Consider the following 11,531-nt stretch of genomic DNA (forward strand, 5'->3'; position numbering starts at 1 on the left):
ACACAAGCACATGCACACACATACGTGACAGGTAACAGTAAGTCACTTAAAACAGAAGTACTTGTATATGTTTGTTTATACCTTGTTGAGACCAGGCACTTTAGGAGATGAGATGTTCTTGACAGATTTATTTTTTTTCAAAACTTCTCTGAGCTGATTGGACTCACTCAATGAAATGTTGTTGATGAGGATTGTTTTTGTTCTTTCACAGGATGATGTTGGTTTATTTTCTTGAGACTGGATGAGAGAAATCGCATTTATGCACTTGTTAAGTTAATCATTAGCAAATATAGGCTTGGGTGGCAAAAACACATCACACTCTCTTTACATACCTCCAGTTTGGAATCAGACAGAAAAACTGACTTTGATTTGTGCTCCAAAAGTGAAACAGAACTAAAAACCTGTTGTGGTTGCACCATGGTTGTGGTTGAAGATTTACCAGACTGAGCAAAGAGAGGGAGAAAAACACAAACTTAGACCCAAAAATATTGTCTTGGTCATCATAAACATACTATTGAAAGTGATTGTCGAATGGTAGGAGGGAAAATGCATCTGTATTTAAATTGTCCAATTTAAACTTTACATAATCTTTCATGTCAGGCAACATGATTTTTTGCTTTGTATGTTGTAATAAACGTGTTGGGAGTAACGTGTTACAAAAGTAACACAAGTAAAGTAATGTATTCCTTTTTGCTGTAATGTAGTAATATATTAATTAATTATTATTAAATTATGGTAATATTATACCCGTTCAGTCTCAGTAACGCGAGTTACAATGCATTTTAACCCAACATCTAGTGGTGTCTGGTTTTTTTAAGAATTCACCAACACCGCAAAACATTTCGGTACAGAAAAAAAAAGTCTGTCAAGTGTTATTTCCTATCGCTGGAATTCGATGGTTGAGATGACTGCAGAGGCCGATACATTTGCAGAATGGACATTATTTTCAGGAGTTTTTCACGCTGCGTTGAAGTGAGCTGTCCCGACACTGTTGCCACGGTCAGAGCCAGAACCAGAGACGGTAGGCTCTGGACATCCGTGTCCCAACATGTAACGGTACGTCAGCGCGGACAGCGGTGTGACCGAGCTACTAACAGATAAAAACATGTCAGAAATTAATGTTTAGGCTTGCTACATGTAATGGCATTACATTTTATCAGCCATGGAAAGTAACTATGCCATACTTCAATACAACTGTAAGGTACAATTTAATTAATAAAGTATTTTAATTTTGTCCCACTCTATACTTACTACTCCACCACAATTCGAAGACAAGTAGGCCTATTGTACGTTTTACTTCACTATTAATTTTATATCTTTAATTACTTTGCATTTTCACATTAATTAAACTATTATGAATAAACTAGGATGTATTAAAGTGGATAAAGATATTATTTATCCCGTGGTGAAATTCACAAGCTACCTGCCAAGTCATACTTCTGCTGTTATTTTGGTCAAAGTAACTCAAAAGTAATGCAAGTAGTGTAAAGCATTACAATTCAGACATAGTAATATTGTAATATAATTATTTACTCTTACATGACAGTAACTAATTATCTAGAATTTATTACATTTTGGAAGTAACTTGCCCAACACCGGTAATAAAGTACAATTTTATGCATCTGTTTTTGGTCACAGCGTTATGTGGATGAACTTGCCTCTCCCTTCTGCAGGCTGAGATTTATTTTAGAGAGCTTTTTAGGTAACTCTTTTTTCTTTGCTGTAGAGGAGATGGATGAGGAAGACGCAGTAGAAGATGAGGAAGGCTCCTTCTTGGCTAGCTCGGCTAGTAAGGCAGGAGCCAGAGTTTTAACCACGGCCTCCAGGTCACACTGATTTGACAGAGACTGCAAAACTAGAGGGACGAAGACAAAAAGTGTCAAGAAAATTGCAGCGTTTTGGTTGTTGCAGTCTCTGTTGTAAGATGAGAAATGTAGAGTTAATGATCATATTTATCATTAAGTGATCACAGATTTTTTGATTGTTACTTCATTAGCTGCTGTGGTAGAATTTGCTATGTAAGTTGAGGCAGTGCTACCCAGGCCTCAATCAGGGCAGTGTCCGACTTAACCTCACAACATTTCCAGTCAGAGGCGCCTGCAACATTTTTGCTTACACTGAAGGTATAGCTAAACTTGACGCCTCCAGCATGGGTTTAAATACACCTTCAGGAAGACAGGAACTTCAGAGAGAAGACAAGCACACTGCCTACATTTTCTCCTCAATTGAGATTCCATCAAATGCTTCTGTGTAATTCATCAAAGTCTTCCGAACCTTCACATATGTGAACTGAATCGTGCTGCTCCTGAGTTTTTACTTAACAGCGGTTACCGTCTTTTCTCTTGAAAATGTTTTCTACTCGGTTTTCCATCTAATTAGCATCTGAACCACGGGACAGCTAAGTAAAAATTACACACAATATATATTTTTGCCTAAGAAGCATGGTTTCTCCCCAATAGGCAAGCAAACAGTAAATAGAATTTTAAACATTGAAAACGTTTTGGGAAAGATGATTGACATGGTCTTTATTATGTTAATCTTCTTATGAAATGAACCTTCACTGTAATTCTTCAAACTGTCTCTGATCATAAAATAAGTCTTTAAACATGCTCTTAAATTTCTCAAACCTGTTGATTCCAGTAGTTTCTCTGCCAGGTTCTCTGCACTGATCGAGTCATTTTGTTGAGGGGATTGTCTCTGATCGCTACTTGTTGGTGGCCAACGTCCCTCGTGACTCCTCCTTGGAGATGATCGTCTCTCACGGCTTCTCCTTGGAGATGATCCTCTCCTTGGAGATGATTGTCTCTCATGGCTACTCCTTGAATATGATCGTCTCTTCCGGCTACTTCTCGGAGATGATCGTCTCTCACGGCTCCTCCTTGGAGATAATAATCTATTGTCTCTCCTCCGTGGTGAGGACCGTTTCTCGTCTCTCCTCCTCGGTGACGATTGTCTCTGGGGGCTCCTTGAGCATGACCGATAGCGGGATGAGATAGGGCGTTCATACCATGGGGAACAAGAATTAGACCGGGACCTGATGAAAGTACAGGTGAAATGACAATTATAATCTATAAAAATGGCAAACATTTCACAGCCAGTCTTGATAACTCAGGGAGTGCCTGACCAATCTAAAGAGGTTAAAATGCTGATGTTGATGCAGTTTTTTTATTTGTTCTGCAGGAAGACATTTAGTAATTTCACAATCAGGTGTGTTGAAATGTTATTGCACATCTCAGAATTTACGTGTCACAGACCTGCGAGTATATCTGGAGCTTTGCGGTGAACTCGATCTGCTACTGCTTTTCTCTTTTCTCCCTGAGCCATGACGGCGACGGGGGCTAGACGAGTGAGAACGGGAGGGGTTTCTTTGCCTGACTTTCTGGTGATGATGCTGGGAAGTCAAAATACAGGTTGAGGGCGAGAGCTTGGCATCTTTACCTGCAGCACTGAAGAGAACAATGGACAAAATAAGCATAATGAACAAAAGGAAAAGACATTTTGCCAAAATCAGCAGGGTACTAGTTAATAACGGAGTGTGGTTGCAATATGTTTGAACACTAAAGCCTGGCAGACATTGGATGGATGGATTTGGATGGATTTTACACCTGAACTGGTCAAATTGGGCCTGAATGTTCCATGTTGTGTCCATGCAGAAAGAAAAATCAAAACATGTGGTGTAAGTTGACACGTGTGCTTCTGTGTAATTCATCAGAGTCTCCCGAACCTTCTTCACGCATGTGAAATGAGTTGCTGCCCAGCTAATAAAATTTACCTGGGCCTGGTTTCAATCGCACCATCCCACTCTGGGTATCTGTGGAAAAAAAAGCAATGATTATGAAAAAATAACTCAAATTAACAAACAGAAAAAGTTAAAAGAAAAGAAACTGACTGTTTTTGGAGAAGTCTGCAGCTCTCAATGTGAAGGCTAGTTTTCTGATGGGAGATCCAATCCTAGTATTCAGAACAACGAACACACACCATAACACAGGCCCCATTATCATCCCAACAGTTATCATCTTCAAGATCTCATTTTTGTAATTGTTTGTCAAAAGATATATTTATTCAACATTACAGCAGCCTTAAAGAAACAGTTCCTCTTTAAAGTGTGTCCTTTTTTGATGGTCTGTTGAGCGTCTCAAGTCCAAGTTCAATTTAAGTCCAATTCCATTTATCGGCTTTTGTGTAGAAGTAAAAATTTGTGTTGATATCAAAAAGTCTAAAAAATCTTAAGAAAAGATCTGGTTTCTTTAAATCTTCAGCCAACAGCAGTCTTCCGACATAACAGAAACAATAAGCACTGAGAGTTGGGTTGGGTACCGAACTCTACCAATCGATTCACGTTAAATCAAACGGTGCGAAATAGAGAAAACTACATCGTACAAGTCACAATGAGTCAAGGTAAAGCCGATAAAGTGGTTGCAAGTCTGGTTACAGTTTTAAAAACTTCACGCAGACATTGTTCGCTGCAATATAATATTAATGGCGTGCCGAAAGCTGTAGCGGTGCTGTTGACAACAGCAATGCTCTAAGTAAATAGGAATATTAATATGTACATGATCGGAGTAAGGTAAACTGGGTGAATGCATATCAGCTAAAATTTTTTTAGATGTTTAAATAAACAAGCAACAATTTCCTAAACGGACAGAGAACAGACTGCAAACTTCCGCTCACCTTCATACGAGTACATTCTTTGTTACACAGAGTACAGGTATGTGGAAAGATTCTCGGCGTGGCCGCCGCATAGTCGTGCATCATGGCTGACGTTGGCAGACCCTTGGAGACTGCCGTCTTTGCCGTAGGCTGACTGTTGGAAGGTGGCAGCGTCAGATGAGAAAGGTTCACCACGCCCGGGATTGGCAAAGGCAGAGCTGGAGGAATAGCATTGGGGTGAGGACCACCAGGGTTAAACAGCGGACGTTGCATGGCATTGGTGATGCTGGGGATTTGAGAAGCAGGGGGAACTGATGTTGCAGCAGAAAAACTTGAAGGCCACATCGCTTGCTCTGTCTGCTGTATTGTATGCTTCTGTGTTTGCTGCTTTTTCATCTGCTCAGCAACTGTAGACCCTTGTCCTTGAGTTTTACTCTGATCCTTAGTGCCACTGGTGTCATTACTGTCAAAGATCACAAGGCCCTGTCGGCTGGGATGCACACCATGGTACAGAGTGGGGGGTGGTTGGGTTTTCATAGACTGCTGAACTGCGCCACTGGCGTCATTACTGTCAAAGATCACAAGGCCCTGTCGGCTGGCATGCACACGAGGGTACAGAGTGGGGGGTGGTTGGGTTTTTATTGACTGCTGAACTGCCTCTGCTTCTTTCAAAGGAAAGGGTTTCGGGGCTTCAGACTTGAGAGCTCGGATGTCGGTGTCTTTCTTTGGCAGAGAGAAAGAGCTGAGGACTGTTTGGGAAGTCTGTTTTGGTTGGGTCAGCAGTTGTTCGGTCTGATCATTGCTTGGGTAAACCACAGAGCTCATAATTGAACTATGCCAAGAGCTGAGGTTGGAAACAGAACTTGCGTGGTCACTCAAAGAACCCAAGGCACTGCTTTTCACCTCTGTTGTATTTGTTTGCAGTGGTTCTCTAATGTGTTGGCTACTATCGTAAGTGTCTACCTGCAACACATTTCCAGTTCCAACACTGTTAGCTTTACTGCTACAGGTCCTTCCAATCTCATCCCCAACCGCTCCAGTATTATTGCCTGTATGTTCGCCAGTATGTTCATAGTCAATCACTTTACTCTGCTGGAAAACAGCTGATGACATTTCCTCCTGGTGCGTCCCTGCCTCTCCAGACCTGCTCAAACTGTGACTGTCCATTGCTCTCACACTTCTGGTGGGTTGGGGTTGGGGTTTTGACTGAACTGCAGTTGAAGCTCTCTTGGTCTTCTTGATGCGGATTTGCCGCAAGATTAACGGCAGGTTAGCAGGGGTGATCTGGTCTTCAGGATAGCAGATGAGATGTTCCAAGTCCTCTTTTTCAAGTCCAAAGTGTTGAAGAATGTTAGAAGCGGATTCAGAAGAGTACTTGGGTTGACTGGACTCTGTAGTGGCCGCAGGTTTGTCTGGAATAGACTGCTTATCATGTTCTCTTTTACTGGAGGCATTAAACATACTGTCACCACCACTTACATAGTTAGATGAAGCAGATGATGAATACAATTTTGAGGGGTTATCAGCAGTGGACCTGTTGTAGTTCAATGACCAGTCCAAGGAGTTACTGCAACTTTCAACACCAGGTTGTCTATGTCCTAAAGAGGCAGAGGTTGAGGACATTTGGTAGGAGACCATCCCTGTGCCTGAGGAGAGAAACTCATTCCTTTGAGTGCTGGTAAAACAAGTGCCCTGGTCTATGGGCTGATGCATTGGTTTGCCAAGAAGTCTTACTTCCTCTCTGGCTCTGCTAATATGCATGTCTACAGACCTCTCTATGTTCTCGTCTATTATGGCCCTACTCTGCTCAGGCCTGTAGTTCATTGACGGGAGCATTCCCCCAGAGTTGGCATGAGTCCCAGAAGAAGCTCCAGGAGAGTTGAAGCTGGACCCAGGTTCAAGGTGAGAAGATCCCATCCGAGGGTCCCTTTCTGCCGGTATGCTGGAGAGTCCATACTGCCCGTGGTTGGAACTTTGGTTCCCAGGGGCATAGGGGTTATACAGGGGATGGGACATGGTGTTTGCAAACTTAAGAAGGTTAAGGAGATTGATGGCTGCAGCAGTTGGGGAGGCGGGTGTTGTGGGTATGTAGGGAGCAGGTGTGTTGGAGATGTCTGTCAATGTTGCAGCATGGCTGCCGACGGTCAGTGGTAGCTGGGCTTTCAGGTAAGTCAGCCGCAAGGTGGCAGCATCCTGGTAAATCTGCAACAAGCTCCTTGGGATCCCTCCAAGTAGGGGCTCGTTAGGGCCCCAGGAGCAGGAGAAGGTGCACAAGGCTAAAAAGTTAAAAACAAAAGTAGGGATTATTAACTGGGACTGGAATTTCAGCTTCATGGATGGGTAAAATCCATCATCTGGAAGGTCTTGTCTTGAGTAGTCTACTCTGGTGCTGTTGGACATACATCATTTTTTTCTGTTTCACTTCCATGTCTTTACTAGCAAGAAAGAACCAGTCCCACCAGGATTTTGCTGCCTTTTTTGAAGATTGTTGCGGCCCAAAATGCCTGATTTTGTGGGAGCTTTTGTAAAAAATTGCAATAAAAGTTGCAATGTCTTTTGTATTTTTGTTGCAATGAAGTTGCGGGAGACAGTGAAAATTCTGCTACTATGGGCTAACAGTTCGATCAGACATACATTGCAATGCCCTCTGTAAATTGACATGGCTATGCTGCCGCCTGCTGGTAGGGGTAGTAATTACAATTTGAGCTACTTTCACGGCGTCATAAAGAGACTCAATCAGAAGTCTGTGATCTGCAACGACAGTACAGTGGAACTTTTGCCTTTAACAGAGCGACAGTAATAACCTAATTAATACACCATCATTACTGAGATTAAACTACTTTCGCCGTTATATTTGCACTGAATAACACATTCAATAAACAAGAACTCATAAGAAACATAACTCTTACAGCACACATGAACAGATGCGCAATATTAACTCACACATAAAATAGCACCCTCGTGAATTAGCCTACTGTTGCTAACTCATAAATCCTGCATAACATCGTCCCGTACCTACAGGACATCAGACTTACTTATTGATGCACAGCAGTGTCCATAAAGTTAGTCCAATGAGGGAAGAAAGGAAAGTGTGACAGTGTTCCACGCTAACGCCTTTTCTCTCTCAACTACCGCATGCTTAATTGCGTTAATAGTCCAGGGCTGCTACTGACAGGGAGAGAGAGAGAGAGAATGCATCACTACAGCCAATCCAGTCTGCTCAAAGCGATGGTCTTTTTTACAAATAGGTTGCACGTAAGGGGAAAAAAAGTATCTTCCACTTAAGGGGCCCTATCTTGACTTGCACCCTGTGCAGCACAGTGCAAAGCCCGACTCAAGTGTCAATTTACCATCCAGCGGCCGCAACTAGGATTAGTGTGTGTTTGACAGGGTGGGGGGCGTGGCATCACAATGGTGGCTCTCCATCGTGATGTTGGCCAGCCACCATCGGTGTGGATGCGGTGTTTTGTACAGTTTTATTAGTACAGTTAATCCCAAGGCAAGAACACCAGCAATATGCTAGCTACTACTAACGGTAGCGTCGGAGCCTGAAGTGACTGTGCGAGACACACAGCGCAAGAATTCACGAGGGGAGGGGCTGGAGGCAGGTGGTCTGAGTGCGCTGTAAAAAATGTCGCCTATTCATGTTTTTAACACTAGGCTGCCCGCAGATGCGCCTGCTTATTAATCGGCTTGATATACTGGGATATTGGCAGATGCCGATTATGTAAAAGAATGCCAAAAATTGGCCGATTAATCGGTCGACCTCTACACCACGGTAAAATTTCCAGCGCCACGGTATCAGAAATAGGGCAGACGTACAACAGGGTTTCCGCTATGTACACCACGCACCACCGTTCCTTCGATTGTTTATAAAAAGTCATAAATTCGTAGAGCCGTCTGCTCTACTGAATTCAAGCAAACTGTCATTCGCTCTTTCTCCCCCTAAGGTGAGCAGAGCAACTGGAACAGTGACAGGACATCAACACTCGCAAAGTCATGGCAACCAAATAAACAACAGGGAGAGTACTAGCTAAGTGATAAACAGCAACGAAAGCCGCGACATGAAATCCGCATTCACGCGGGTCCCGTGAAATTTGACAGATAGTTTATTGGAAAATTGTGTTGGGCACGCTGACTTTGATGAATTTACTGTTAATCAGACCCCAGATGAGACAAGAAGCTAATGTTAGCTAACGCGGCTGTGACGGTCCCTCTGCCTCTGACTCCCGTTGCAGGAGACGTATACCTCCGACATGCTGTATTAACGTTACTGTTTCAAAACCGTTTTCCAGGTTAGTGGGGGTGCATACCGCTCAAAACCAACATGAAAAACGTTTAGTTTTGTTGTTAAACTGTGTGTAAAGCTGCTTACACACTGACCAGACGGCCGACCGTTGACAGAAAAGCCAGTTGAAATGATCAGACCAAAAAGACGAGACGAGACGTAATACATCTCTATAACAGCAGGCGGCGCTAATCTGTATTCTTGCCCAAGAAATGAAAACCGGCAGCTGATTGGACGAACGCGTCACATGGGTTTGTTTTCTCCGGAAATTCAAAGCCAGACTGTCATGGCGGCAGTTCAGAATACGATCTCATATTGTACTAAAATATTTCACTGAAACATGTTTCTGAAAACATTTTAAGAGAGAAATAGGCCATGCAGTTGCTGAATCGGTCTTCATTTCAGCTCGACAAAGGTCAGTTTAAAAGATTTTCGTCAGATTTTGAGAGACTCTAGGTCAGGCTCATTCCGCTCGCCATTTCCGGGTGAGTCCCGACGGCCCTGCCGCCAACTGAACATGTCAGGTCGGCCAAAATGAACGGCGACAGCCCCCCAGACTGACGACGGCACGGGACACACCGAACAGATTTGAGTCACTGACCTCGCCAGACTGTCTAACGGCCGATAATCGGCACTGTGTGTCAGTACCTTTAAATGAGCGGTGACGTTAAATCACCCTACGGTACCGTCTATTTGCTGGATGGTTTCAAGGTAACGGACGGCAGATAACATCAGCAGATAAGCCCGTACACTGACGTTCAATACCCCCCCCCAAAAAAAAATTCTAGAGGAAACACTCTATTTTTGTTTTTCATGTGTTAATCATGAAAGCTGAATGACCTTGCAAGGAGCACAGAATGCATCCAAGGGCAGAACGCATAATGTGGAGTATATGCAGGGCCTGCCCAGAGATAAGAAAGCTACTGATTGCATGAACCAAATAACTAACTTGACTCCCAACTCCTTTAAAAAGCCACTGTTCAGTAATTTTCTGTACTTACGCTAAAGTGCTTTAAACTGACTCTGCTTGCGCAACTCCAGTGATTTTGTCCATTCTTTGACAAATAATTATCCTTACACCAATCAAATCCAAAATCAAGTCACTTTACCGATAAGAATGATTTTTTAAATGACAAACAAGTTTGAGGTTGTAGCCTGGCTGTCCGAATTTTTTGGTGAGCAGGTCTTGCATTCAGCAGTTTGCTTTTTCCTTCTTGCATGACATTTTTAAATCCAAAAGTGATTAAATGTGGCACAGACGCAGCTATTGTGGTAGTCTGGTCCGACTAAGGAGGCTTCATGAGGGGTCTTTGATGTTGCAAGGAATTTGACTGACAGGCAATCCAATCATGAAAATCACATACCGGGGAGCTTTTTGAGTCACCCAATCACGATTCACAGTTTGCTGTCCCTGCAAAGCATACTTGTTAGACAGAAACGTGACATTAAATCATATTATTTTATATTTACAGCTAACAATCTTATGAATACACACAAGTCATCCGAGTCATCATGCCTCAAGTCAAGTCTTGAGTCATTACCTTTCAAGTCCAAGTCGAGTCTAATGTCATTTATTTTTTGTCAAGTCACAAGTCATCAAAACTGTGTGAGTCGACTCAAGTCCAAGTCACCAAGTCCACATCTCTGCTAAGTAGTAAAGGCAAATAATAGAACAGCTAAGACAGCCTGGTAAGTTCAGAAAATTACATTAATTTACTGTAATGCAGCCTTTAAAATCAGGAAAAGACAACATTTCTGCCATATTACGATATCCAAAATCTAAGACGATATGTATAATCTCATATTACGATAAAATATAAAATGAAAAAGATGACAACATGAATATGCCTCTAAACTAAATCAACACCTTTCTTAGTCTGAAAAAAACGTTGTAAACAGTATTGCTGACATGCTGCAATTAATGCATCAGCACTTTGAGATCTTTTGATGAAAATGTATTATTTAGTATTACATTATAATGTATCAATTCCCTTGCATAACCATGTGCACACTGCTTTTTTTTTTTAACATGTTAAAAAAAAAACATGTTGACATATTATACGTTTTCAAATATACAACTCCTGAATAGTGTGAACTACGTGGGAGCTAATAAAACATGGGCTACCCTGAAAACGTGACATTTTTGGAGTCTTTAAAAAATATATTCTTTCTGATTTATTCTTCGGTAGCCTGAGTAACTTTAACCGTTGTTCATTATAATAGGGTAATTCCTGTATAGTGCATGCACTTGTAGCTGTTACGCATCTTTATAAGTCACTTTGAGTCTCGCAAGCGCACAACCGTTTAGTTTCTTGCGTTAAACACAAACTTCTAGAGCGCATGGCTAAACTATTATTACGAGCTCCTGCTAGCCAGCACTAACAGCCACAGTAGTTTCCGGGAAGAGTTATAAACAAAAGGTTTTCGGTTGACAAACAGTTGCAGCGACTTTGCACAGTATTTCACTTCGTGTTTAAATAACAATGTTTTGTCACATACCTTCCGTTATTTACGTACACCTGTCATCTTCGGTGCCTTCCATAGATATATGGGTGCCTTCGTGAGAAGGAAAGGAATCTCAACTTCGTAGACT

The 11,531-nt window shown here is 42.2% G+C and overlaps 1 protein-coding gene across 1 annotated transcript in view; it reads right to left on the reverse strand.

Annotated features, from left to right (window-relative positions):
• The window catches only part of znf638 (zinc finger protein 638), a 36,499-nt gene extending 24,988 nt beyond the window's left edge, over nt 1–11,511 (reverse strand). Inside the window, exons 1-9 of the mRNA XM_028563977.1 lie at nt 11,438–11,511; nt 4,672–6,926; nt 3,890–3,951; nt 3,773–3,811; nt 3,255–3,446; nt 2,628–3,034; nt 1,659–1,855; nt 333–443; nt 82–237 (exon numbers count right to left, since the gene is read on the reverse strand). Coding sequence (XP_028419778.1) covers nt 82–237; nt 333–443; nt 1,659–1,855; nt 2,628–3,034; nt 3,255–3,446; nt 3,773–3,811; nt 3,890–3,951; nt 4,672–6,666 — 3,159 coding nt within the window. The 5' untranslated portion in view covers nt 6,667–6,926; nt 11,438–11,511. The remainder of the gene's footprint in view (nt 1–81; nt 238–332; nt 444–1,658; nt 1,856–2,627; nt 3,035–3,254; nt 3,447–3,772; nt 3,812–3,889; nt 3,952–4,671; nt 6,927–11,437) is intronic.
• Between the last annotated feature and the right edge of the window lie 20 nt (nt 11,512–11,531).

Source organism: Perca flavescens, chromosome 19 (genome assembly GCF_004354835.1).
Source record: "Perca flavescens isolate YP-PL-M2 chromosome 19, PFLA_1.0, whole genome shotgun sequence".
NCBI lineage: Eukaryota > Metazoa > Chordata > Actinopteri > Perciformes > Percidae > Perca > Perca flavescens.